Source organism: Arabidopsis lyrata, assembly GCF_000004255.2.
Source record: "Arabidopsis lyrata subsp. lyrata unplaced genomic scaffold ARALYscaffold_7, whole genome shotgun sequence".
Lineage (NCBI taxonomy): Eukaryota > Viridiplantae > Streptophyta > Magnoliopsida > Brassicales > Brassicaceae > Arabidopsis > Arabidopsis lyrata.
Window position 1 is genome coordinate 3,284,144 of NW_003302549.1, and position 21,062 is coordinate 3,305,205.

Consider the following 21,062-nt stretch of genomic DNA (forward strand, 5'->3'; position numbering starts at 1 on the left):
CTGCCTAGTTTTTATTCAAGGACACTAATTTGCGCCAAAGCTAGTGTTCAACAAATGTGTATTCTCTGATTCATCACAGAAACAAACATTGATCTTGTTGGGTTCATATATTGTTTCAGACATCTTTGGAAACTAAGGAAGCTTTAGCTCTTCTTTTATAGTATAGATTAACATTTATAGACTTTTACACAATCAAATTCTTCATATCGAACTCACTTATGTGACTTTTTCTTCATCAAGAACATAAAAAATCTTGGGAAAAGTTTCTTCTTTTTCTTTACAGGATTTGCCTGTGGAATTGGATTTGTTTCTGTTACGTTTGACTCATTAGTCTCAGCTTCTTTCTCCTTGGACCCCTGAATGCTTTTTCCATGACTCTTTTCTATGTTCACTCCATTATTATCACCATTCTTTCTCTTTTTTTCACTTTCTTCCCTCCATTTTCTCAGTTCTTGTTCTACACCCAACTTCCCTTCTTTAGCCTTCTCAGCCTTCTCCATTGCTCCTGCAAGTGTTTCCTTTCTCGAAACCATCTCTTTGTTAACTTCTTCCAACTTCTCCAAGGTTCTGTTTTCTGTTTCTTTGGCTTCTTCGATCTCAGAAACCGCTGCTGCAACTCTTGCATTGGCGGCTTCTTCAGCCTCGTGAGCACGTTTGCTAAGCTCATAGTACTCCTCTATTGTCAGTGTTACGGTTCTTGGAGAATCAACAGCGTTGTCCTTTGAACTAGATTCGCTCTCTTGCAAGGCCTTTATGGCAGCTAATGCAAGCCTCTCTGAAGCTTTAATAGCCTCAATTTCTTTCTGAGCTGCAAATAATCTGCTCTCCATTGTACTTGCTCCAGCCTTTGCTTGCTCTGCTTCTTCTTGAGACTTTCGCAGCTCTTCACGAGCAAGTTCAGCGAATGATTTTGCTTCATCAGCCTCTTGACTTGCTTGTTGCAGTTGCTTTGGTAGCTCCACCATTTCCTCTCTGGCTTCTTTTTCCTTGGACTTAACCAAAGCTATTTCGCACCTCGTTATGTCGATCTCAGCTTCTAAAGAAGCAACCGTTACCGATGCCATCCCTTCTCTTTGTTTTAGTGAGTCAAGTGCTGATTTCTCTTTCTCAATTTCCAATCTCAAGGAAGAGAATGCTACCTTTAAGGAATTCACTTCAGAAGTTGCTTTCTCCACATTTGCATTCACTTCTTCGAGTTCTTTCTTTGCAGAAGCAACAGCTTTTTGTATATCTGTAGTCTTTTCCTGTAATGAAATCTCAGTGTTTGTTACTGACTCACCCGTTTCCTGCTTTAACTTGGATGATTCCATATGATCAGCCAGTTCTTTCTTTAAATCAAGCAGCAATGCTGAAGCAAATTCAAGTTTCACTTGTAGTTCATTTGTAGAAACTATATGTTGCTTAAGTCTTTGGAGTTCTTCTTCTGCTTGCTTTAGTTCCTTCTCCCACCGGTGAGTTTCCTGATCACGCAACATGGCTGCTCCAATCTTATGTTCTTCCGCCTCCAAATGAGAAGAATGCGCACATTCTAGTGACTCCTTTGTAGCTATCAACTCTATAGTGAGTTCTTCAACTTTCCTCTCAACTTCTTTAGAAGCCAAAACAGCTTCTTCTGCTTCCTTCACTGCCAACTCTTTCTCTTTTACTAAATCATCATACTCCTTTTGCAGATTTTGTAGCTCTTCCTTGACAGATTCTAGTTCTGAAATTGCAGATGTATGTCTTGCTTGAGCCACTTCAAGCTGTGCTTTAGCTGCAACACTCACTTCATCAGCAATTCCTTGTTCCATCTCTTGAACTCTCAGCTTGGCCAGCTCAGAGTCCTGCTTTGCCTGTTTTTCTTCTGTTTCAGCTTTGTCAAGATTAAGCTTCAACTCTTCTATGAGTCTCTTTGTACTCTCTAGCTCCTCAACCGCTAGCATTTTTGACATCTCGACCATCTCTGCTTTCTTTTTGTACTCAGGAATCTCCTCCTGGATCTTGTCGAGCTCTTGTTCCACAAAATTGCGTCGCTGCAACGAAAACAGTGAGCACAACTCTTGGCCACTACAAAGGCAAAGAAGTCAGAGATATATACATACATAAGTAAATATACCTCTAATACTTTCATTCTATGTGCTTTCCAATCAGTAATTCCCCCAAATTTGGAGACAGCTTCTTTGACAGATTCAAAAGGTGATGCTGTATCAATAGAGTCTCTGAAAGAATCCATACTTCTGGGTGTTCCATTGCTCAATGGTGATGATGATCCTGCAAACCTTGGAGATAGGAGTGCTCTTGGAGATCCAATGCTTCTAGGGGAATACAGAGATCTTGGAGACACTGCATTTCTTGTTGTACCCTCTGCTTCATACTTGGTGTTTACGCGAGGCAGAACAATCTCAGCAGAGGGAGAAACAAAAGTAGGAGTAGTAGAAGAATCTTGTGTTTCTTCTACTTGAGAGTTTGATAAAGTGGAAGGTAAAAAAGTGTCATCCATATAAATTTTCCCATTTTCTTCGTCATTATTCTCTAGTTTTGTTGGTATTGCTTGAGGCTGATGCAACTCAGGCTCTATTATGCGACCATTACTAATAACACTAGAATCTTCTGGAGGAGATACTGCATCTGTTGTTTTCAAATCCTCCATTGGAGGAAAGCAAGAGAAACTCTAAAACGAAGATCACCACCAAAAGATAGAATCAATGAAAAGAGACTTACAAGAGAAAGGAAAAATGAAGAAAGTAGAAGAGAATTATTGATTTTCCGATTAAGAAGACATGAAAAGAGAGGTACACAATTGGAAAGTCTGTTTTTAGAATAGAGACAACCCCGGAACACACAGCATATGAACACCTCTCTTTTTCTCTTTTCCCTCCGTAATTTTTGCTTTGTTTTTTTTTTTTAGTTCCTATACTTTATCCATTATTCATTTTGAGAGTTTTAATGTGATGTTTTGTGACATAATTGAAATTACAGACCAGATCATATAACAGGAGACAGACATTTTGATCGACGTAATTCCCATAGACTGTCTATAGATAGCTTTTCAATCATCCACTATAGAATCGAACAAGCTTGGACAAAAACATGATTCCTCAAACCATATTCGACTTCCACAAGTGTTTAAAGCCAATCAACAAAAACAACAAAACATTCTATTCTCTCGTATACATTTGCCCAAAGATGTTAGCATCTTTGGTACGGTACTCCAATTTTCAAGACTCTGAAAATGGTAACACAACTGAGAAAAAACCAAAACTATCTCCTATTTGTCCCATCAATCTGTCTACATGGGTTTTGCTCAAGCCGTTATAACACCTGAAACCCATGGAACGATAGAAGGCGCTTTTGGGTGGTTGTTTCTGTATGTCTCAGAGTATCTGTCTTTAAAATTCTGTTTTGGCTTCTCTGCCTGCAATTCGCATAGACATCATTTATATGAGACAAGCTTCCAATCCAACTTGGACGAGTAATCTCAAGGAAACTGAAAATTGGATAAAGTAGTATGTGAAAGAGGTAAGTTCTTACGTATTTTAGCCAACATTCCTGATGTTTATGCTCGTAAATATCTGGAGAGAAACAACCAAACTCAGATGGGCAATAAACCCAAATGTTGCATCTTGTTTCTCCAGGTCTCGCACGCTTTGCCTGGTCTAAGCAAGCCTGGCAACAATCAGCTGCACTCTCTTTATGATGTGTAAGTCCCCATCTCACTGCAGCACCACCATAATCTGTGTGAAGCTCTGCATTGCATACTGCTGGCACTGGTCTGCCTGCTAATATCTCCTCTGTAAGGAAAAAATGCACAACCTCATGAGTTTTGAATTCGCCAGTGTCACCACACTTTTCCACCCAAATAACTGCAAAAACAGATATCAAGAATATAGAAAATTTTGAGAAATTACCAGGCTCTTCCTCTCCTTCAGGTTTATCATCGTGTTCTTCATTGGTAACCTCAGCAGGTAACCAGAAACCGATCTCTTCAGACAGCACATCCCACTCCAACTCCAAAGCTCTTACAAGCATCCCTAGATAATTACAGAACAAAAGAGTTTTCCCTCTAATTATACAAACAAATTTAGAGTATCCGGAGGATTCCATAAAATGAATCTTTGCTCAAGGTGAGAAACTCTACTATCTTTCTAAAAGAGTAATACCTGCTTCCTCCACTATGAGGGTGGAATTTACCCCATTTTGTCCTTGAATTAGCTCTTTAGCTTCCTCCAGCTTCTCACTGCGCCACGTTTCTACGACTTCTGTTTGCCAAATAAAGATTAGAGGGTATTAAAGGTCAATACAGGGATGACATGAATGAGTCAAAAGGAAAACTATTGTAGGCGAAAACAGTAACAAGTCCACGTGCATTACTAACACCACAAGGGAAAAATATATTTTTAGAACTCAGTTTGAAGCGTCAAAAAGCAATCCAGTGTCTCCGAAGTCTAGATTATAAGGATCTTGTCACCTCTCTCACCAAACAAATTAACCCATTACTACCTTCCACCTTATTCCTATTACTATTGTAAATAACTATGAATTAACGCATATTGCTCATTAGCCTAGTCAGCACATAATGAATGTTAAGAGTTATTCACGTGGAGTGAATATAATGACAAATCTACTCTTCACAACTTAAAAAGGTAAATATCATGACATTATGGAATTCTTGAGCATACCTTTTCTGATGTAGAAAGGAATTAGAAAAGCATGGTAAGACATATGAACATGTTAAGTAAGCTACTGGGGAACTAAAGAACATTGACAAGATTATGTATCCAATGGCACCATCACTAGAGTAAGGCCCTTTTGTGGCTCAAATGTTTTCATTTACATAGCATATGATCATCAATGCTAGAATAGAACTTAAGTGTGTGTTGGAGCTTATGTTCCATAAACGTGATGAACTTATACAAGAAGAAATAGAAAAATTAGGCATGCAAGGTCTCCATTGAAAAAACCGGTTAATTCTTGGTAATCAATCAATTGTTCTGTCTAGTATGTGATATTGCATGTAGAAAGGACTGAACTCTGTGTACCTATTTTACTATCCTGATAACTAAATGCATTAGTTGAGATAAATTCCACTTGTACATGAATGATAATGAGATATTTACTAAACTGAGCTCTTGATATCAACCACATCTAACACAGGTTAGGTAAATAAGACAAAGGACCGTCACATTCCAAAGAGGGAAGAAGACAAATCCTAAGCAGATAGATGAGGAAAGTCATGAAATGTAAGTTTGTGGCAGTTTGAAAAGTAAATGTGACGACTTTTATATTTGAGTCTGATTGTCAAGCTAATGGTCATAGTATAGTAGCACAAACCTCTAAGCTGAGTAACATTAGATTTCTGGTCAAAGCGTTTCAGACGCTGCAGGATCTCATCAACAAGTTTGTGTTTAACATTAGGAGAGAGTTCAGTATTAGATTCTGCAGTGGCAACCTCATGCTTCAGCTTCTTCACCTATGAAAGACATCAAACATTGTGAGAAGAACCTCAATGCATCTCAATTCGACCCGAGTTCCGATTAAAAAGGCACTAACCAATTGAACAAGCAGAGTAGGTTCTTTCGATCTTCGAATCCGAATAGATTCCTCCATTTTCCTAACCTCATCAGCTGTGTACTTAACAACTGTATAAGAAAAAAACAACAGAGCTGCTTCAGATACGAATTATCATCATCATTCATCATCAATCAGAGAGCAAAATCAAAAGGAAACAAAGGAGGCACCGTTATCGTTATTGGAATAGATGTGGAGAGAAGAAGCATAGAGAAAGCGAAGAACAAAGAGAGCAATGAGAATGTTGAAAAAGCAAACGAGAAGAGTGATTCTTTTGAAAGAGAGAACTCCGGTTCCGGCGATCCCTCCGGTCCATTCTCCTCCTCCCCTCGCCATCTCCCACCGCCGTCATCCCACCATTTCTCGCTTCGATTATATTTACACTTTGCTTAGAAGAGATTCGATTTCGTCTTTGGCTTCTTCTTCCGGCGGAAAAAGGAAATCGTGGGAGAGAGATAGCAGAGAGAGAGCTTTTAATTATTACTACTAGAGTAGTATTTAATTTCTTTTTCACTCGACAGAGATATATACCAATCTCATCAATGCGTGCTTCGTATTTTCTGGCAGCGTCTATATATATTTTTTCTTCTTCCCTATCTACAAACTAGATAGCAAGTTTTGTAGGACTTCTTGCATTCTTATGTTAATACTACTATTCTTAATGTGGTGATAATCATGTCATTGCCAATTTTTCAATTCAAGATGTTTTTAAAATACAAAATTAATATGCAAAATGGAAATAGAATTTTCGATGAAACTTACTTCCATTTAGGTAGCTCTCTTTGTATAGTTTCCTTTTTTCAAAACTTTATAACCATAGAATACTTATTTAAATCATGCCAAAGGAATCGATCAATATACGAATTCTAATTGAGGCTTTCTTCTTGGAGCTTTTCTTTTGTTTGCTTTCTGCCACAATGCCTACCAAAATCCAAATCTTTGCAACACGTAATCAACTACGAAATGCCTGCGGAGATTGAGGACGGCGTGGGAAAACTGGGATAGCAACTACGTTTATAAACAAGAACCAAAGCGCTGCTCTATTTGAAACACTTGTTGCAAGAAGCTAATTAATCAGAGGATTCCACCTGTCCTTGCTGAGTTTAATGATCCAGTGGAAGAAGCAGAGACCATTGCTAATGCTAAGTGGTGTCAAGGGTTGTGCTTATTGTGGCGGTCTCGGAAACTGGAGCACCAGAAGAGTACTGTAGCCATATCTAATTCTAGAAAAGACTATTTTGGCTCTGGTAAATACAGAGGAGAGATTTTAGTCTCTTGTTTCAAGGTTCATGCTATAATCTTGTGTCGATTTCCTTTTGCAAATTCCTTAAATATACGAAACTTCGGTTTTTGGCTTTTTGCTATCTGTCGACAAAAAAAGAAAAATTGGCTATTGGTTAACCAAAACCCTCTCAATCAGTTGGAGGTTTTTGGCTTTCATCAACAAAACCAACAATGGGCCCAAAGATGCCCAACATAAAAACAAATATGAAAATATTAGTCACCGGCTCTACTGGTTACTTAGGCGCACGACTGTGCCACGCTCTCCTCCGTCGCGGCCACTCTGTACGCGCCTTGGTCCGCCGCACCAGCGATATCTCTGACTTACCTCCAGAAGTCGAGCTCGCTTATGGAGACGTAACAGACTACCGTTCTCTAACGGATGCTTGCTCCGGTTGCGATATCGTTTTCCACGCCGCGGCTTTAGTTGAGCCTTGGCTTCCTGATCCATCTCGATTTGTCTCAGTAAGCTTGCTTTTTGTTCCACTTCTTAAATTTTAAGGTCAAAATTGGAGAGATCATGTGTTATGGTGATTTTGAAGCTTAGGTCAACGTTGGTGGACTCAAGAACGTTTTGGAAGCTGTTAAGGAGACGAAAACAGTGCAGAAGATTATCTACACTTCTTCATTCTTCGCCCTTGGGTCTACCGATGGATCTGTTGCTAATGAGGATCAAGTATGATAGTTCTAATGAATTTTGTTTTGTTGTGTTTGATTTGATTTTTATTCTGATTTTGATCTGGTCTTGAGATAAGGTTCATAGTGAGAGGTTCTTCTGCACTGAGTATGAGAGATCCAAGGCTACTGCTGATAAGATTGCTTTGAATGCTGCCTCTGAAGGTGTGCCGATAATTTTGCTGTATCCTGGTGTTATTTATGGTCCAGGCAAGCTCACTACAGGCAATATGGTTGCTAAATTGGTATGATTCTCTCTACATTTCTTCAACCTCTTCTTTTTGCTGATTAGAGTTGCATTGGTGGGGTGATGAAGTGATACATTGACAGTGTCCACCTTTCTAGATCCATTTATCTGGTTGATTATCACTTGAGCCTTCTGATTCCTTTTATTGAACTGGATAGTGAATGTTTGTTATTCCCAGTTTTGGTTTGTTAGGGTTGAATTTTTGCATTCGGATTAACTTACAACTATAATTAGACTAACCAATTGTTGTTCTTTTAGTTAATCGAGCGCTTTAACGGGAGATTACCTGGATATATTGGCTCTGGGAATGATAGATACTCCTTCAGCCATGTTGATGATGTAGTGGAGGGTCATTTTGCTGCAATGGAAAAAGGTAGGCTTGGTGAAAGATACTTACTCACTGGGGAAAATGCTTCTTTCAAGCTTGTCTTTGACATGGCTGCACTGATTACCGGAACCAAAAAACCAAACTTTAGCATTCCATTATGGGCAATCAACGCATACGGATGGTTATCTGTTCTAATCTCTCGGGTTACAGGAAAGCTTCCACTTATCAGTCCCCCGGTGAGTATAAATTGCATTCACTAGTTGCCAACAGATTATAGATTTTCTTATTTGATATAGAATAAATCAATTCGTAGTATTTTGTAATGAACAGACAGTGAAAGTGCTGAGACATCAATGGGCATACTCTTGTGACAAGGCTAAGCTGGAACTTGGTTATAACCCTCGAAGCCTAAAGGAAGGATTGGAGGAGATGCTCCCTTGGTTGAAGAGTTTGGGCGTCATTCAATACTGAAATTAAAATTTCCCATCTTTCAGGTATTTCCAAGAATAATATTCCCTTAAATTCAAGGTTTGTTCACTATGATGACTACATTTTTACTTCCACCTTTACACTTTTAACCCAATCACTTTTATTTTAATCACACGGTTCAACCCTGTATGTCAAACATTTTATATGCCAATGCTTATGATCAGATTTTTAAGAGCTCAAATCATACAACTAGTTTTAGCTATCTATTATTAAATTTCAAGAGTCTATTGTTTTTGGATATATCATGTATCTTTGCAAGGATTTTAAAGTATAAATTTCAGAAACTTTTAGGAGTTGCGTTTTAAGAGACTGAGTACGAAAGAGGAATATGTACATGTGGGAATATCACATTTTATTTGGCAAGAACTATATGATATATTTACATCTATAAAACATATGATCAGAAGATAAATACTAGAAATTGTTGCTTTTGGTCTTTTAGGATATCCACTTTATTGTAGCTGCATGGCGCGTTGGTATTCAAGACTTCTTTTCAGTTTATGCTGTTCACAGAACAAATAAAAGAGATGTCAATTAGAGGATTATTTAGTTAGAAGCTCTCACAATTACACATGCATGTCTCCGCAATAATAAATAGAAACTGCAAGAGCTACCTGTTACAGTCAACAGTCTTAGAGAAAGGGACTCCTATATTAACACCACATTTAGCAGGGAGTTGTTTGGCATAATCATCATTAATTCCAGGGATTGTATTAGCTACACTCTTCAAACAATTGCAAGCTACTTGTCTATCGGATTTCGCAGGCGCAGCGGCTTTTAGACTATTAAGTCCGTTGCAACACATCGGAGTTGGATTTCCTCCAGCTTTAAGATAAGGCAAACATTGTGCTAAGTACATGTTTACCTGCGGACATGCTATGGCTTCTCCATGATACGCAATCCCCATCAAAATTGTAATCACAAGCAGTAACATTGTTCGGGTTGTAGTAGTAATGTTCCTCATATTTTTCACTTAATGAGAGTTTTAACAAATTTGTTTTCTTTTGTGTGTTGTTTGCTTCATCTAGTATTTTTATAGAGAGAAATTTGGAAAAGAAAAAAATGGTCATCTACATGTATTTTAAGTGACAAAAGCTTTTTGTAAGTCATGTGTTTAGAATGGTGTGGAAGTTGAGTTTAGAAAGTTAATAAACGCTTTGTCACGAAACTTTGATCAAGGGCCATATTAAACGCAAATTAAAACCAATCAAGTCCACTAAAGGTTTTGTTACTTAAGACTTTACTAAAATATTGTAGATAAGGCCCACTAAAGGAGTTATCAAGTGTAGTAAAAAAAGCCCAAAAAAAAAAAAAAACAGAAGACGACTCTTAAGCCTTTTTACTTGAGTCTCTTCACTCATAGTTAGTTTCAATTCCATTTCTTCTTCTTCTTTCTTCTCTCTGCAAATCCAAAAAATGGAGTCATCAGTAAAACCCAATCCTTTCCTCTCCTTCTCTTCTTTCCTTCACCACCACTGTACCCGCTTCAGCTCCGACCTCTCCGCCCGAATTGAAGACACCAAACGTTTCGCTGAAACCCTAGCTACTCGACGTTTCTCTCCTTTTCCTCCTCCGCCGTTCGCCTCCATCTCGCAATCCAAGTCTGGAGCTCCGCCAACGACGTTGAATCCATCTCTCGTTGCTAAAGCTCTCGCTGGCACGTCGGTGTTTACAGTCAGTAACACCAACAACGAATTCGTTCTTATCTCGGATCCTACCGGTGACAAGTCTATCGGTTTGCTCTGTTTTCGGCAAGAGGATGCTGAAGCTTTCCTTGCTCAGGTTTTTCTCCTCCCAAAAAGTTTTATAAAAAAAAATTGGAAAGTTTCTGAGCTCAGAATTCTCTAATATCCTTTAGGCGCGACTTCGGAGAAGAGAATTGAAAACCAATGCGAAGGTTGTCCCCATTACTCTGGACCAGGTAGTTCACTTTCCGTATGATCACTGCATTAGTTCACTTTACTTGGGATTATTTCTTACGCGTTTATGATATCAGGAGTTCAATCTAAGTTGTCTTGTTCATGTCTAGCCTCATTTTAGTGGTTTTATGATACGGTAATAGGAACTCATGTTGGCAGTTTTGAAATGAGTGGGAGATTGTGTCTTCTTGTGCATGTAGCAATGTTGACAAAATCTTCACCAGAACGTTGACTAGGGTTATCTCTCACTAGAAACAACAGCAAGAAAGAATGGGGAAAACTTAGCTACATGATTATAATCTATCTAATGTCTTGGAACTTATAACTACATTAGGGGACCTTTTGATGTTATTTGCGTAATCATGGTAGCTACACTCATGTGTGGTAGCTACATTCCCACAAGTTTGAAGATGATGTTGTTACAGGTGTACTTGCTAAAAGTTGAAGGGATTTCTTTTCGCTTCTTGCCAGATCCAATCCAAATAAAGAATGCATTGGAGGTTGGCTCATGCTAAAAAGCCTTTTAATTATACACCTTCTCCTGCAGTTATTTGTTATTTCGATCTTATCCTTAAGCTATATTTTCTTGTGTACCAGCTCAAATCCTCAGGTAATAAGAATGGGTTTGATGGAGTTCCGGTTTTCCAGGTAAATTGCTCTACTTATTTTCTGTGTTTATCTATTATACCAATATAGATATTCATTCCTATGTGTTGGTGTTTTTGCTTTGTTTTCTCTTGATATCTATCTCTTGTAATTGTTCTCTGCAGTCTGAGCTTCTTGTTGTGAGGAAAAAAAATAGACGTTACTGCCCTGTATATTTCAGTAAGGTTGGTTAGTTTCTGCTCCCACGTTAAAGAATACTACTAGATCTCTCAAAAGCCAAAACAGAGGAAGATAACTCTTGCTTTCCTGTTCTGCGTGACCACTTTCAGGAAGATATAGAGAGGGAACTTTCTAAATATACGAGAGCATCAAGAGGAGATCAACAAATTATGGTAATGATTCCTACTTACCTTGTATCTTGAATCTTTGGTAGGCTAGAAACACCTTGATCTAAAGACATGTGGTTTACTAACAAGTGGGAGTAGCTAGTAGCCGTGTTGGCATCATATGTAATATCTAGCAGTTATTGTGCTTACATGTTCTGCAACTCCACGCTTTCTATTCATGTAACACCATGTTTTTAGAGGAACAGTGAGAGAAAAGGAAAAGTTTTAGAAATCTGAAGAACGAGCGAAATTCAGATTGTACATCCCTTCATATATCTATGACTTAAAATGAGTTCCAAGGTTTATCATTATCAAAGACCTAAGTTCACTTATCTTCAACATGGAACTTGCAGGTTGGGAGTCTGGAAGATGTGTTGAGGAAAATGGAGGTACTCACTCTTCTTCTTTGTTTAAAGAAACCGAAAAGTATGAACGCGAATAAACCGGTACTCTAATGAAATTATGAATTGAATAATTGTAGATGAGCGAGAAGAATTCAGGTTGGGAAGATGTAATATTCATTCCACCGGGAAGAAGTTATGCACAACACATGCAGGAGTTGATCAAAGAGTAAAAACGATAATAGACACAATGTGTGTATTTTTACTTGATAAAAACAGCTTCTTTTGAGATTTTGCATTATTATCATTTGCCTAAAGAGCTCAACACAGTCCCAAATATCTCCTTTTTTTTTCACTTAACACATCATCAACTTGTAATCATGGTTCTTACATGCCAAAAAAAAAAAATGTTTATTTAAAAAAAATTAAGATGTAATTCATCTTTCATTAGATTAAATCAGCATAATCTAATCCAAGGAGGTTGAGGCATGTAAATGATATGTTGGTTAAATTAAATCAGCATGCTAATTATTGATTAAATTTGGTTGACATACGATTATTAAAACAAAGATGTCTTAGCAATCCTTATTTTCATTTTCTTTTCCCCTCATCATAATCGCTTTGACATCTGAGCTTAATGATAATGTGATTATTTTCATCCTTATTATTACTGTTCTTTTTATAAGACTTATTATTACTGTTTAAAAAAAAAAACAAGTTGAAGTAAGAAAAAGAAAAGGAAAAGAAAAGGAAAAGCATTGATCTTTTGCCTTCCTATAAGCGTAAGTAACCGATGTTGACAGCAGAACTAAACATGTTGCTTGCTTGACTTCCTCCGTCGTCGCATATTATTTATACCTACTAACATTTTTCTCTTCTTTATTCCTCCAACCATTTGCAGCCTATGATCTTTTAAACCAAGTTTTCAAAAGTTGTAGTTGGTGGAGGTTTCGTGAACAAATTTGTAACATAATTTATTTTCTAACATGTATGATGTATTGCATCGTTTTCTGATAAAGATCATCAAATTGTGGAAATATGTATTTTATTATGTTCATTAATTTGATGACATTTCCCTTTATTTAATTGAGCTATAACCACCACTTTATTTTTATATTGTGTTAAGCTGTTGTATAGTCTCTATCAGAGGTTACATGTTCTCCGAACGTATGTAACAGCAAGCATTCACGATTTGTCTTATTAGTTACCAAAATATGTGAATAGATAAAGTGGTAACAAAAGTCTTTGTTCTGGAGAGCACCATAATTAGACAAAATAGTTCGATCTCCATCTCCTAATGACTGTAGAAACCTTAATAAAATTGAAAGGTGGTTTTCTACTATAATAGTATCCTAATTTAACTTGTTAAAAAAAAAAAAATTTGTAATTCTGGTCCTACATTTGAAGGTGTGAGGAAAATACGCAACTTAAGGCATACGTATGGCAAACTCATGTCATTATGTGTATAGCCCATCCACCCAAAATCGTTGGCGATATATCTTTGTTTAATAATAATAATCCATCAGGCTTGTGTTTGAGTAAAGAAAATCCTTTGAGTTTGACACGTCCAATGAAACTCTTCTAGACGTTTTTATATTTATTTTATTGTTTTACTCAAAAACTCAACCTCTACTTAAAGTACTAATTACCATGTTTTTGTTTTTTTTCTCTACCCTTCACGTGGTTCGCATATAAAGAATAATCCTACACACATATCTCGTGAAACCTTTAAACATTTTGACTTAGGAGTGTATATATATAGGATGAAAGAGAAATGTTTGTCATTGAGAAACGATATGACGATAATGACGATGATAATGAAGATGGCTCCATCCAAATCCGCACTGATACGCTTCAATCTAGTCTTGTTGGGTTTCTCTTTTCTTCTCTACACTGCCGTTTTTCTCCACCCTTCTTCATCAGTATACTTCAGCAGTGGAGCTTCCTTTGTTGGATGCTCCTTTCGTGATTGCACACCCAAGGTAAGGTGAGTTTACCTTTTTGTTTACCGAGTAAATCTTTAACCAAAACTCAGAGACTAATAAATATCTTTTATATATACTGCTATTTGATCAGGTAGTGAGAGGAGTGAAGATGCAAGAACTCGTTGAAGAGAACGAAATAAACAACAGAGATTTGCTAACCGCTAGTAACCAAACCAAGCTGGAGGCGCCAAGCTTCATGGAAGAGATTTTAACAAGAGGGTTAGGGAAAACAAAGATAGGGATGGTGAACATGGAAGAATATGATCTTACTAATTGGAAACGTTATGGAGAAACGGTGCACATACATTTTGAGCGTGTCTCTAAGCTGTTCAAATGGCAAGACTTGTTCCCCGAGTGGATAGATGAAGAGGAAGAAACCGAGGTTCCCACATGTCCTGAGATACCGATGCCAGATTTTGAAAGCGTTGAGAAGTTGGATTTGGTAGTAGTGAAGTTGCCTTGTAATTATCCTGAAGAAGGGTGGAGAAGAGAGGTTTTGAGGTTGCAAGTGAACCTAGTTGCGGCTAACTTGGCAGCCAAGAAAGGGAAGACGGATTGGAGATGGAAGAGCAAAGTGTTATTTTGGAGCAAATGTCAACCGATGATTGAGATTTTCCGGTGTGATGATTTGGAGAAGAGAGAGGCTGATTGGTGGTTGTATCGCCCTGAGGTGGTTAGGTTACAACAGAAGCTTAGTTTGCCAATCGGATCTTGCAATCTTGCTCTTCCTTTGTGGGCACCACAAGGTAAAATTACTTTTATACTAATTAATCTTTTTGTTAATATCTATAGTTTCAGCAAAAGTAACTAAAGTCAAAAACCACTCAAAACCTAAACTGAACTTCCATATATAGATATTAAGAATTTCAGATGAACCATATATATATATATTTTTTTTGAATTTAATGTTAAATTATATTCAAAAGAAAAATCAACTTGTTTACAACTTAATGCATACTATTTTTAACACAAAACTAAAGATATTATCCTATGTTTTGCTTTGAACCATATAAAATTATAATAACTAAGTTAATGTTAAACCAAAAAAGTTTTGTTTTATTTTATTTTTAATATATGTAGAGTATCATTAGCAAATATTTTGTTTTTGAATTAGGTTAAATTTTGTCCATGTTAAATACTTAAATTAATTAAACAAAAATAATTAGTCGAACTGAACTTGAACTCGTCGAGTTAACCGCGTTTTGTGGCGCAAGCGTAAAAAGATGTATAGTCGGAAGTGTCTCAGATGAACTGTGAAGTGACTAAGACATTGTAACATAAAATGACTTGCTTACGAGAAATTGATTTGAAAGGTACCAACTTTATGGTGTAATATAGAACAACTCGGTATTATTTGGATACTTTGCTTATAATTGATTGATGTGTGTTAATTAGATATGTTAGTGGTTGTGTTTAGGTATGTCGTTTTGCTAACCACCAAATATGAATTGTCATACAAGCAACCTTACACTTTTTAATTAAGGAGATAATAAAATCTTAATTGTCTTTCCAAAATAGCATTCGTATTCGTTGGTTGATCGAGTTAGTTAGCTAAATGTTTTGTGGTTTAAGAAACGAATAATCATCGAATAAGGTTAATGATAGCTTATATGCATGCTAATATATTAGAACATTATTCAAATCTTTATGAATTTGTTTGTTTGTCAACTAAGATTAATAGATATGATTATAAATATGATTATTTAATTTCTAATCACAAAAATGCTCTTTTGCCCTTGAATCTCGAGTTTGATAACCATTTATCCATGCATAGTAAATTAGTAATAACTAAAACTTGATAATAATCGTTGAAACTGGTTTTTAATGACCTACTAAATGAATATAATGAACCTTTTAATTTTGTTTTATGGTGGAGTAACTTTTTTCTCCAAAAAATTAATATAATACATTTTATCCTAAAAAAAACAAGCAGGTGTAGACAAAGTGTATGACCTATCGAAGATAGAAGCAGAGACAAAACGACCAAAACGTGAAGCCTACGTAACAGTCCTCCATTCTTCCGAGTCTTATGTCTGTGGTGCCATAACTTTGGCTCAAAGCCTTCTTCAGACAAACACCAAACGCGATCTTATCCTTCTCCACGATGATTCCATCTCCATTACCAAACTTCGAGCTCTCGCCGCCGCAGGATGGAAGCTTCGTCGGATCATCCGAATAAGAAACCCACTTGCCGAGAAGGACTCTTACAATGAATACAATTACAGCAAGTTTCGACTTTGGCAGTTGACAGATTATGACAAAGTGATCTTCATTGATGCTGACATCATCGTCCTACGTAACCTAGATCTTCTCTTCCATTTTCCTCAGATGTCAGCCACCGGAAATGATGTCTGGATATTCAATTCAGGCATCATGGTCATCGAGCCTTCTAATTGTACGTTTAGTACGATCATGAGCCAGAGAAGCGAGATCGTTTCATACAACGGCGGAGATCAAGGGTGATTAGTATTTTTAGTATTACAAATTTTAAATTATAGACTTTATATAGTTAACACTTATATTAACATAAAAAGACATGTGGTTACATATTTTCAGGTACCTAAACGAGATATTTGTGTGGTGGCACCGATTGCCTCGACGAGTAAACTTTCTGAAGAACTTCTGGTCGAACACAACCAAAGAAAGAAACATGAAGAACAACCTCTTCGCTGCGGAGCCTGCTCAGGTCTACGCGGTCCACTACTTAGGTTGGAAACCATGGCTTTGCTATAGAGACTACGACTGCAACTACGACGTGGATGAGCAATTAGTGTACGCTAGCGATGCGGCTCACGTTAGGTGGTGGAAAGTTCACGACTCCATGGACAAAGCTTTGCAAAAGTTTTGCAGGCTGACGAAGAAGAGGAGAACGGAGATCAACTGGGAGAGGAGGAAAGCAAGGCTTAGAGGTTCCACTGATTACCATTGGAAGATTAATGTCACAGATCCAAGACGACGTCGTTCTTATTTGATTGGTTAATTTTTGTTTTTCTTCTGTTTTAGATATAATATGGAGACAGACACCCATTATTGTCCAATTTGTCCCTCTCTTTTTTTGTTTCTGTTTGTTTTGAGACCATGTCTATGAGAATCTTAAAATTATTTTGAACTACAAGTATTTATCTTTGTTTCAAATTAAACTCATATGTTTAACTAAGTCCTAAGCTAATAAGTAATAACACTAGATTTTTTTTTTAAATTTGGTTTTCCTCTCAGTATTTTATTGGTTTTTTTGTGTGGACTTGACCTCAAAACTTCAAAAGAATTGGACGAAAAACAAACAAATAATATGCAGACCACTCAATGCCTCCCCAGCGGCCCTACCTAAGGTTGAGAATGTTGTCTTATTTTTATGTCATGCACGATGTGTCTGAATCAGTGTTCAAGAAAGCGCTAGGCGCTAAGCGGGCGGTGACCCAGTGCCTAGCGCCTAGAACGCCTAATCGGAGCCTAGGCGATTTTTAGGCGGTTTAGACGTTTATAACATAAAACATTATAAATATGATATTATATATAAAAGTTATATAAAATATTTATATAAAACTAAAAATTATGAAATTATAAACAAAAACTAAATAAAACATTTATTTATATTTATATTAAATAATATATGAATATTTATAACTATATATATAAATAAAACTCTAATTGAAATTGAAAAAATACATTAAACAAGTTCTATGTAATTTTAGGCGGTCAAGGCGGTTATCTAGGCGTCGCATGAGAGCCTAGCGCCTAGTCGGGGCCTAGGCGACCGCCTAGACCGCTTTTTAGAACACCGGTCTGAATTCATTTACTTTTTTTTTCCTTTTTCTTTTTCTTATTTAATTCGCGGTAGCCCAAGTCTCCTAAAAAAACAAAAAAAAGTCTTCTAACTTGTTGCTCGTTCCTTCCTTCACAGTTTCCTCATTTAACAGTGGCCAATAGATTATATGATTACGTTTGCAACTTTCACTGTCGGAATTGCTTGGAAATATCGACCACTTCTATTCTTATTAGCCTCGCGCGCGCTCTCGCTCTCTCTCTCTCTCTCATCATTGACTTCGTTTCCAATGGCCGTCACCGATTTTTTCGCCGGTGAAATTGCGACGGAGCTCCTGAGGCAGCTGTTTTTGATATCTGCCAAAGCATGGAAATACAAAAGCACAGCCGATAACCTCATCGCCTTGATTGAGGATATTCAACCGACGATCAAGGAGATTCAGTACAGTGGCGTGGAGCTTCCTGCTCACCGCCAGGCTCAAATCGGTATGCTCTTTGATACCTTTGAGAAAGGCAAGAAACTCACCGAGAAAGTCCTTAGCTCCCGTCGCTGGAACATGTTCCGTCAGCTAACCCTAGCGAGGAAAATGGAGAAGCTCGAGAAGACCATCACTAATTTCCTTAAAGCTCCGATTTTGGCCCATATCCTCGCTGACGTTCATCGTCTCCGGGCCGATTCCGAAGAGCGTTTGGATCGTGTTGACAGGAGCCTCGAGAGGGTGATTCAGCAAGTGGGTTCCATGAAAATCGGTGGAGGTGGGATGATTAGAGAGGCCATGAAGAGAGCCGAGGCTATGGAGATTGAGACCAACGACGATTTGGAGAAATTTGGTGTTGGATTGGAATTGGGAAAGATCAAGGTTAAGAAGATGATGTTCGAAGCTCAAGGAGGGGTTTTTGGTATCAGTGGGATGGGCGGTGTTGGTAAAACCACTCTTGCCAGAGAGCTTGAGCGGGACCATGAAGTCCGATGTAAGTCTACTACACTCTCATCTTCTTCTTTTCTGACTTTTGGTTTAAGAGTCCAGAGACTGTTTTAGTGAGTGAGATGGTCAATTTCTCACTTGTTTTTCTTCAGGTCACTTCGAGAACCGGATTTTGTTTCTGACTGTATCACAATCTCCGCTTCTTGAGGACCTGAGGGAACATATATGGGGTTTCTTATCTGGTTGTGAAGCTGGAAATCCTGTTCCAGACTGCAATTTTCAGTTTGAGGGCACCCGGAAGCTCGTGATTCTTGATGATGTTTGGACCACACAGGCCCTGGACCGCTTGACGTCCTTTAAGTTTCCTGGTTGCACAACTCTTGTGGTCTCACGATCCAAACTCACAGAGCCTAAATTCACTTATGATGTCGAAGTACTAAGTGAAGATGAAGCAATCTCTCTCTTCTGTCTCTGTGCATTCGGTCAGAAATCTGTCCCTCCTGGTTTCTGCAATGATCTGGTTAAGCAGGTAGTTTTAATAGTTTCTTCTCCAACGCGCAGCATATCCAAAGCTTTTCGATTCTCAGATTTCTCTGTTTGACTCAGGTTGCTAATGAATGCAAAGGTCTACCTTTAGCTCTCAAAGTTACAGGTGCTTCATTAAATGACAAACCTGAAAAATATTGGGAGGGCGTCTTGCAGAGGTTATCAAGAGGTGAACCTGCTGATGACTCTCACGAGAGTAGATTGCTTAATCAAATGGAAGCTAGTCTAGAAAATCTCGACCAGACAACCAAAGATTGTTTCTTGGATCTTGGCGCATTCCCTGAAGACAGGAAGATTCCTCTTGATGTTCTCATCAACATGTGGATTGAGTTACATGATATAGATGAAGGAAATGCTTTTGCCATCCTCGTTGATTTGTCACACAAGAATCTCCTTACTCTTGGGAAGGATCCACGGTGAGGGATCACAAAACTTGTACTTGTTCGCTTTTTTATAAGGTTTAAAAGTCTTCTGAAATTATGACTGGTACATTAATTTGCAGGCTTGGCTCTTTGTACGCAAGCCACTATGATATTTTTGTGACACAGCATGACGTTCTGCGAGACCTAGCACTTCATATAAGCAACGTAGGGAAAGTAAACAGAAGAAAGCGGTTGCTGATGCCGAAAAGAGAGTTAGAGCTTCCAAGAGAATGGGAAAGGAACAATGATGAGCATTACATTGCCCAGATTGTCTCTATTCATACTGGCAAGAGATTTTTTACACTGCAAATATTACTTGGTTCTCTCATGTGATAATCACCAGGATCATAATGTTGGTATGGATTTTTTATTTTGTTTTTGCAGGGGAAATGAATGAAATGGATTGGTTTGACATGGAGTTCCCCAAGGCAGAGATTCTAATATTGAATTTCTCTTCAGATAAGTATGTTCTTCCGCCTTTTATCACTAAGATGAGCCGGCTTAGGGTCCTAGTGATTATCAACAACGGCATGTCTCCTGCGGTTCTCCATGACTTTTCAATATTTGCCAATTTGTCGAAATTAAGGAGTCTCTGGCTCGAGAGGGTTCACGTCCCTGAACTCTCCAACTCAACCACCCCCTTGAAAAATCTCCACAAGATGTCTTTGATTCTGTGCAAGATCAATAAAAGTTTTGATCAAACCGGAGTTGACGTGGCCGATATCTTCCCAAAATTGGGGGATCTGACGATAGATCACTGTGATGATCTCGTGGCACTACCTTCAAGCATTTGCGGATTGACCTCTCTTAGCTGCTTAAGCATAACAAATTGTCCACGCCTCGGTGAATTGCCCAAGAACCTCGGTAAGCTACAAGCTCTCGAAATCTTAAGGCTATATGCTTGCCCTGAGCTAAAGACATTAACTGGAGAAATCTGTGAGCTTCTTCGGCTTAAGTACCTCGATATCTCACAATGCGTTAGCCTGAGTTGTCTTCCAGAGGAAATAGGAAAGCTAAAGAAGCTTGAGAAGATTGACATGAGAGAATGTTGTTTTTCGGGTAGACCGAGCTCCGCTGTTTCATTGAAGTCTCTACGCCATGTAATATGTGATACAGACGTTGCATTTATGTGGGAAGAAGTTGAGAAGGCTGTTCCAGGATTAAAGATAGAAGCTGCTGAGAAATGCTTCAGCCTAGATTGGCTTGACGAGTAGATCCTAAACCCAAAAAGTTGTTTGTATAAAAAGTGTAAACTCATTGTTTAGAGTCTGTTAAGTTAAAAAAAAGCTTGTATAGAACTCTTTCTACTCTGTTTTCTCATTTCTAAGTTCAATAAAGGATAAACCTTTCACAACAAACTTCTACTCTCTCATTTCTGTCAATCGTAACAATCTACATGAAAGCTTGAAAACCAATTTTCTTAACAATTAATCAATCCGGAAATTGAAAAGATTTGTGTAACAAAGCAGATTCTGTTCCAAATTCCTCGACAAAGATGCCAAAATAAAGAATATAAGAAAAGAGATTTCTTTGTAATTCTGTATTGTAACATAATAAATTAGGCTTTGTAAAGTGAGACTAATCATCCCGTTGGCCTCAACA

The 21,062-nt window shown here is 37.8% G+C and overlaps 7 protein-coding genes across 9 annotated transcripts; 4 read left to right on the top strand and 3 right to left on the bottom strand.

The window, feature by feature from the left end:
* Nucleotides 1–137: 137 nt before the first annotated feature.
* Nucleotides 138–2,936, bottom strand: LOC9303256 (protein WEAK CHLOROPLAST MOVEMENT UNDER BLUE LIGHT-like 1). Its single transcript, XM_002869170.2, has 2 exons — nucleotides 2,096–2,936; nucleotides 138–2,012 (listed from the first exon to the last, which is right to left on the bottom strand). The coding sequence occupies exons 1-2, from the start codon at nucleotides 2,627–2,629 to the stop codon at nucleotides 213–215; spliced, it is 2,334 nt and encodes a 777-aa protein (XP_002869216.1). The 5' UTR covers nucleotides 2,630–2,936; the 3' UTR covers nucleotides 138–212.
* Nucleotides 2,937–3,044: 108 nt separating this feature from the next.
* On the bottom strand, nucleotides 3,045–6,045 carry LOC9305288. The gene is made up of 7 exons (XM_002869171.2): nucleotides 5,718–6,045; nucleotides 5,530–5,618; nucleotides 5,311–5,449; nucleotides 4,140–4,238; nucleotides 3,888–4,010; nucleotides 3,511–3,770; nucleotides 3,045–3,394 (listed from the first exon to the last, which is right to left on the bottom strand). The coding sequence occupies exons 1-7, from the start codon at nucleotides 5,881–5,883 to the stop codon at nucleotides 3,284–3,286; spliced, it is 987 nt and encodes a 328-aa protein (XP_002869217.1). The 5' UTR covers nucleotides 5,884–6,045; the 3' UTR covers nucleotides 3,045–3,283.
* A 942-nt stretch (nucleotides 6,046–6,987) lies between these two features.
* Nucleotides 6,988–8,769, top strand: LOC9305289 (putative dihydroflavonol 4-reductase). Its single transcript, XM_002867138.2, has 5 exons — nucleotides 6,988–7,293; nucleotides 7,376–7,504; nucleotides 7,584–7,748; nucleotides 8,009–8,314; nucleotides 8,409–8,769. Exons 1-5 carry the CDS (start codon nucleotides 7,003–7,005, stop codon nucleotides 8,547–8,549), a joined length of 1,032 nt encoding a protein of 343 aa, XP_002867184.1. The 5' UTR covers nucleotides 6,988–7,002; the 3' UTR covers nucleotides 8,550–8,769.
* A 45-nt stretch (nucleotides 8,770–8,814) lies between these two features.
* Nucleotides 8,815–9,638, bottom strand: LOC9303257 (non-specific lipid-transfer protein 11). Its single transcript, XM_002869172.2, has 2 exons — nucleotides 9,182–9,638; nucleotides 8,815–9,070 (listed from the first exon to the last, which is right to left on the bottom strand). Exons 1-2 carry the CDS (start codon nucleotides 9,529–9,531, stop codon nucleotides 9,061–9,063), a joined length of 360 nt encoding a protein of 119 aa, XP_002869218.1. The 5' UTR covers nucleotides 9,532–9,638; the 3' UTR covers nucleotides 8,815–9,060.
* Nucleotides 9,639–9,870: 232 nt separating this feature from the next.
* LOC9305290 (protein TIC 22, chloroplastic) lies at nucleotides 9,871–12,169 on the top strand. 2 transcript variants are annotated; one of them, XM_002867139.2, is made up of 8 exons: nucleotides 9,871–10,349; nucleotides 10,426–10,488; nucleotides 10,912–10,986; nucleotides 11,084–11,134; nucleotides 11,257–11,316; nucleotides 11,422–11,484; nucleotides 11,832–11,867; nucleotides 11,960–12,169. In XM_002867139.2, the coding sequence occupies exons 1-8, from the start codon at nucleotides 9,984–9,986 to the stop codon at nucleotides 12,050–12,052; spliced, it is 807 nt and encodes a 268-aa protein (XP_002867185.1). In that variant the 5' UTR covers nucleotides 9,871–9,983; the 3' UTR covers nucleotides 12,053–12,169. The 2 variants fall into 2 exon arrangements, with proteins under 2 accessions (XP_002867185.1, XP_020875466.1); XM_021019807.1 differs by having other exon boundaries at nucleotides 9,926–10,349; nucleotides 10,897–10,986.
* A 1,261-nt stretch (nucleotides 12,170–13,430) lies between these two features.
* Nucleotides 13,431–16,922, top strand: LOC9303258 (UDP-glucuronate:xylan alpha-glucuronosyltransferase 2). Of its 2 annotated transcripts, none has more exons than XM_002867140.2 (4): nucleotides 13,431–13,801; nucleotides 13,896–14,550; nucleotides 15,738–16,263; nucleotides 16,361–16,922. In XM_002867140.2, exons 1-4 carry the CDS (start codon nucleotides 13,583–13,585, stop codon nucleotides 16,782–16,784), a joined length of 1,824 nt encoding a protein of 607 aa, XP_002867186.2. In that variant the 5' UTR covers nucleotides 13,431–13,582; the 3' UTR covers nucleotides 16,785–16,922. The 2 variants fall into 2 exon arrangements, with proteins under 2 accessions (XP_002867186.2, XP_020875508.1); XM_021019849.1 differs by having other exon boundaries at nucleotides 13,518–13,806.
* An 825-nt stretch (nucleotides 16,923–17,747) lies between these two features.
* On the top strand, nucleotides 17,748–20,818 carry LOC9303259 (probable disease resistance protein At4g33300). Its single transcript, XM_002867141.2, has 5 exons — nucleotides 17,748–18,538; nucleotides 18,645–19,021; nucleotides 19,099–19,454; nucleotides 19,541–19,746; nucleotides 19,845–20,818. Exons 1-5 carry the CDS (start codon nucleotides 17,857–17,859, stop codon nucleotides 20,672–20,674), a joined length of 2,451 nt encoding a protein of 816 aa, XP_002867187.1. The 5' UTR covers nucleotides 17,748–17,856; the 3' UTR covers nucleotides 20,675–20,818.
* The last annotated feature ends 244 nt before the right edge of the window (nucleotides 20,819–21,062 follow it).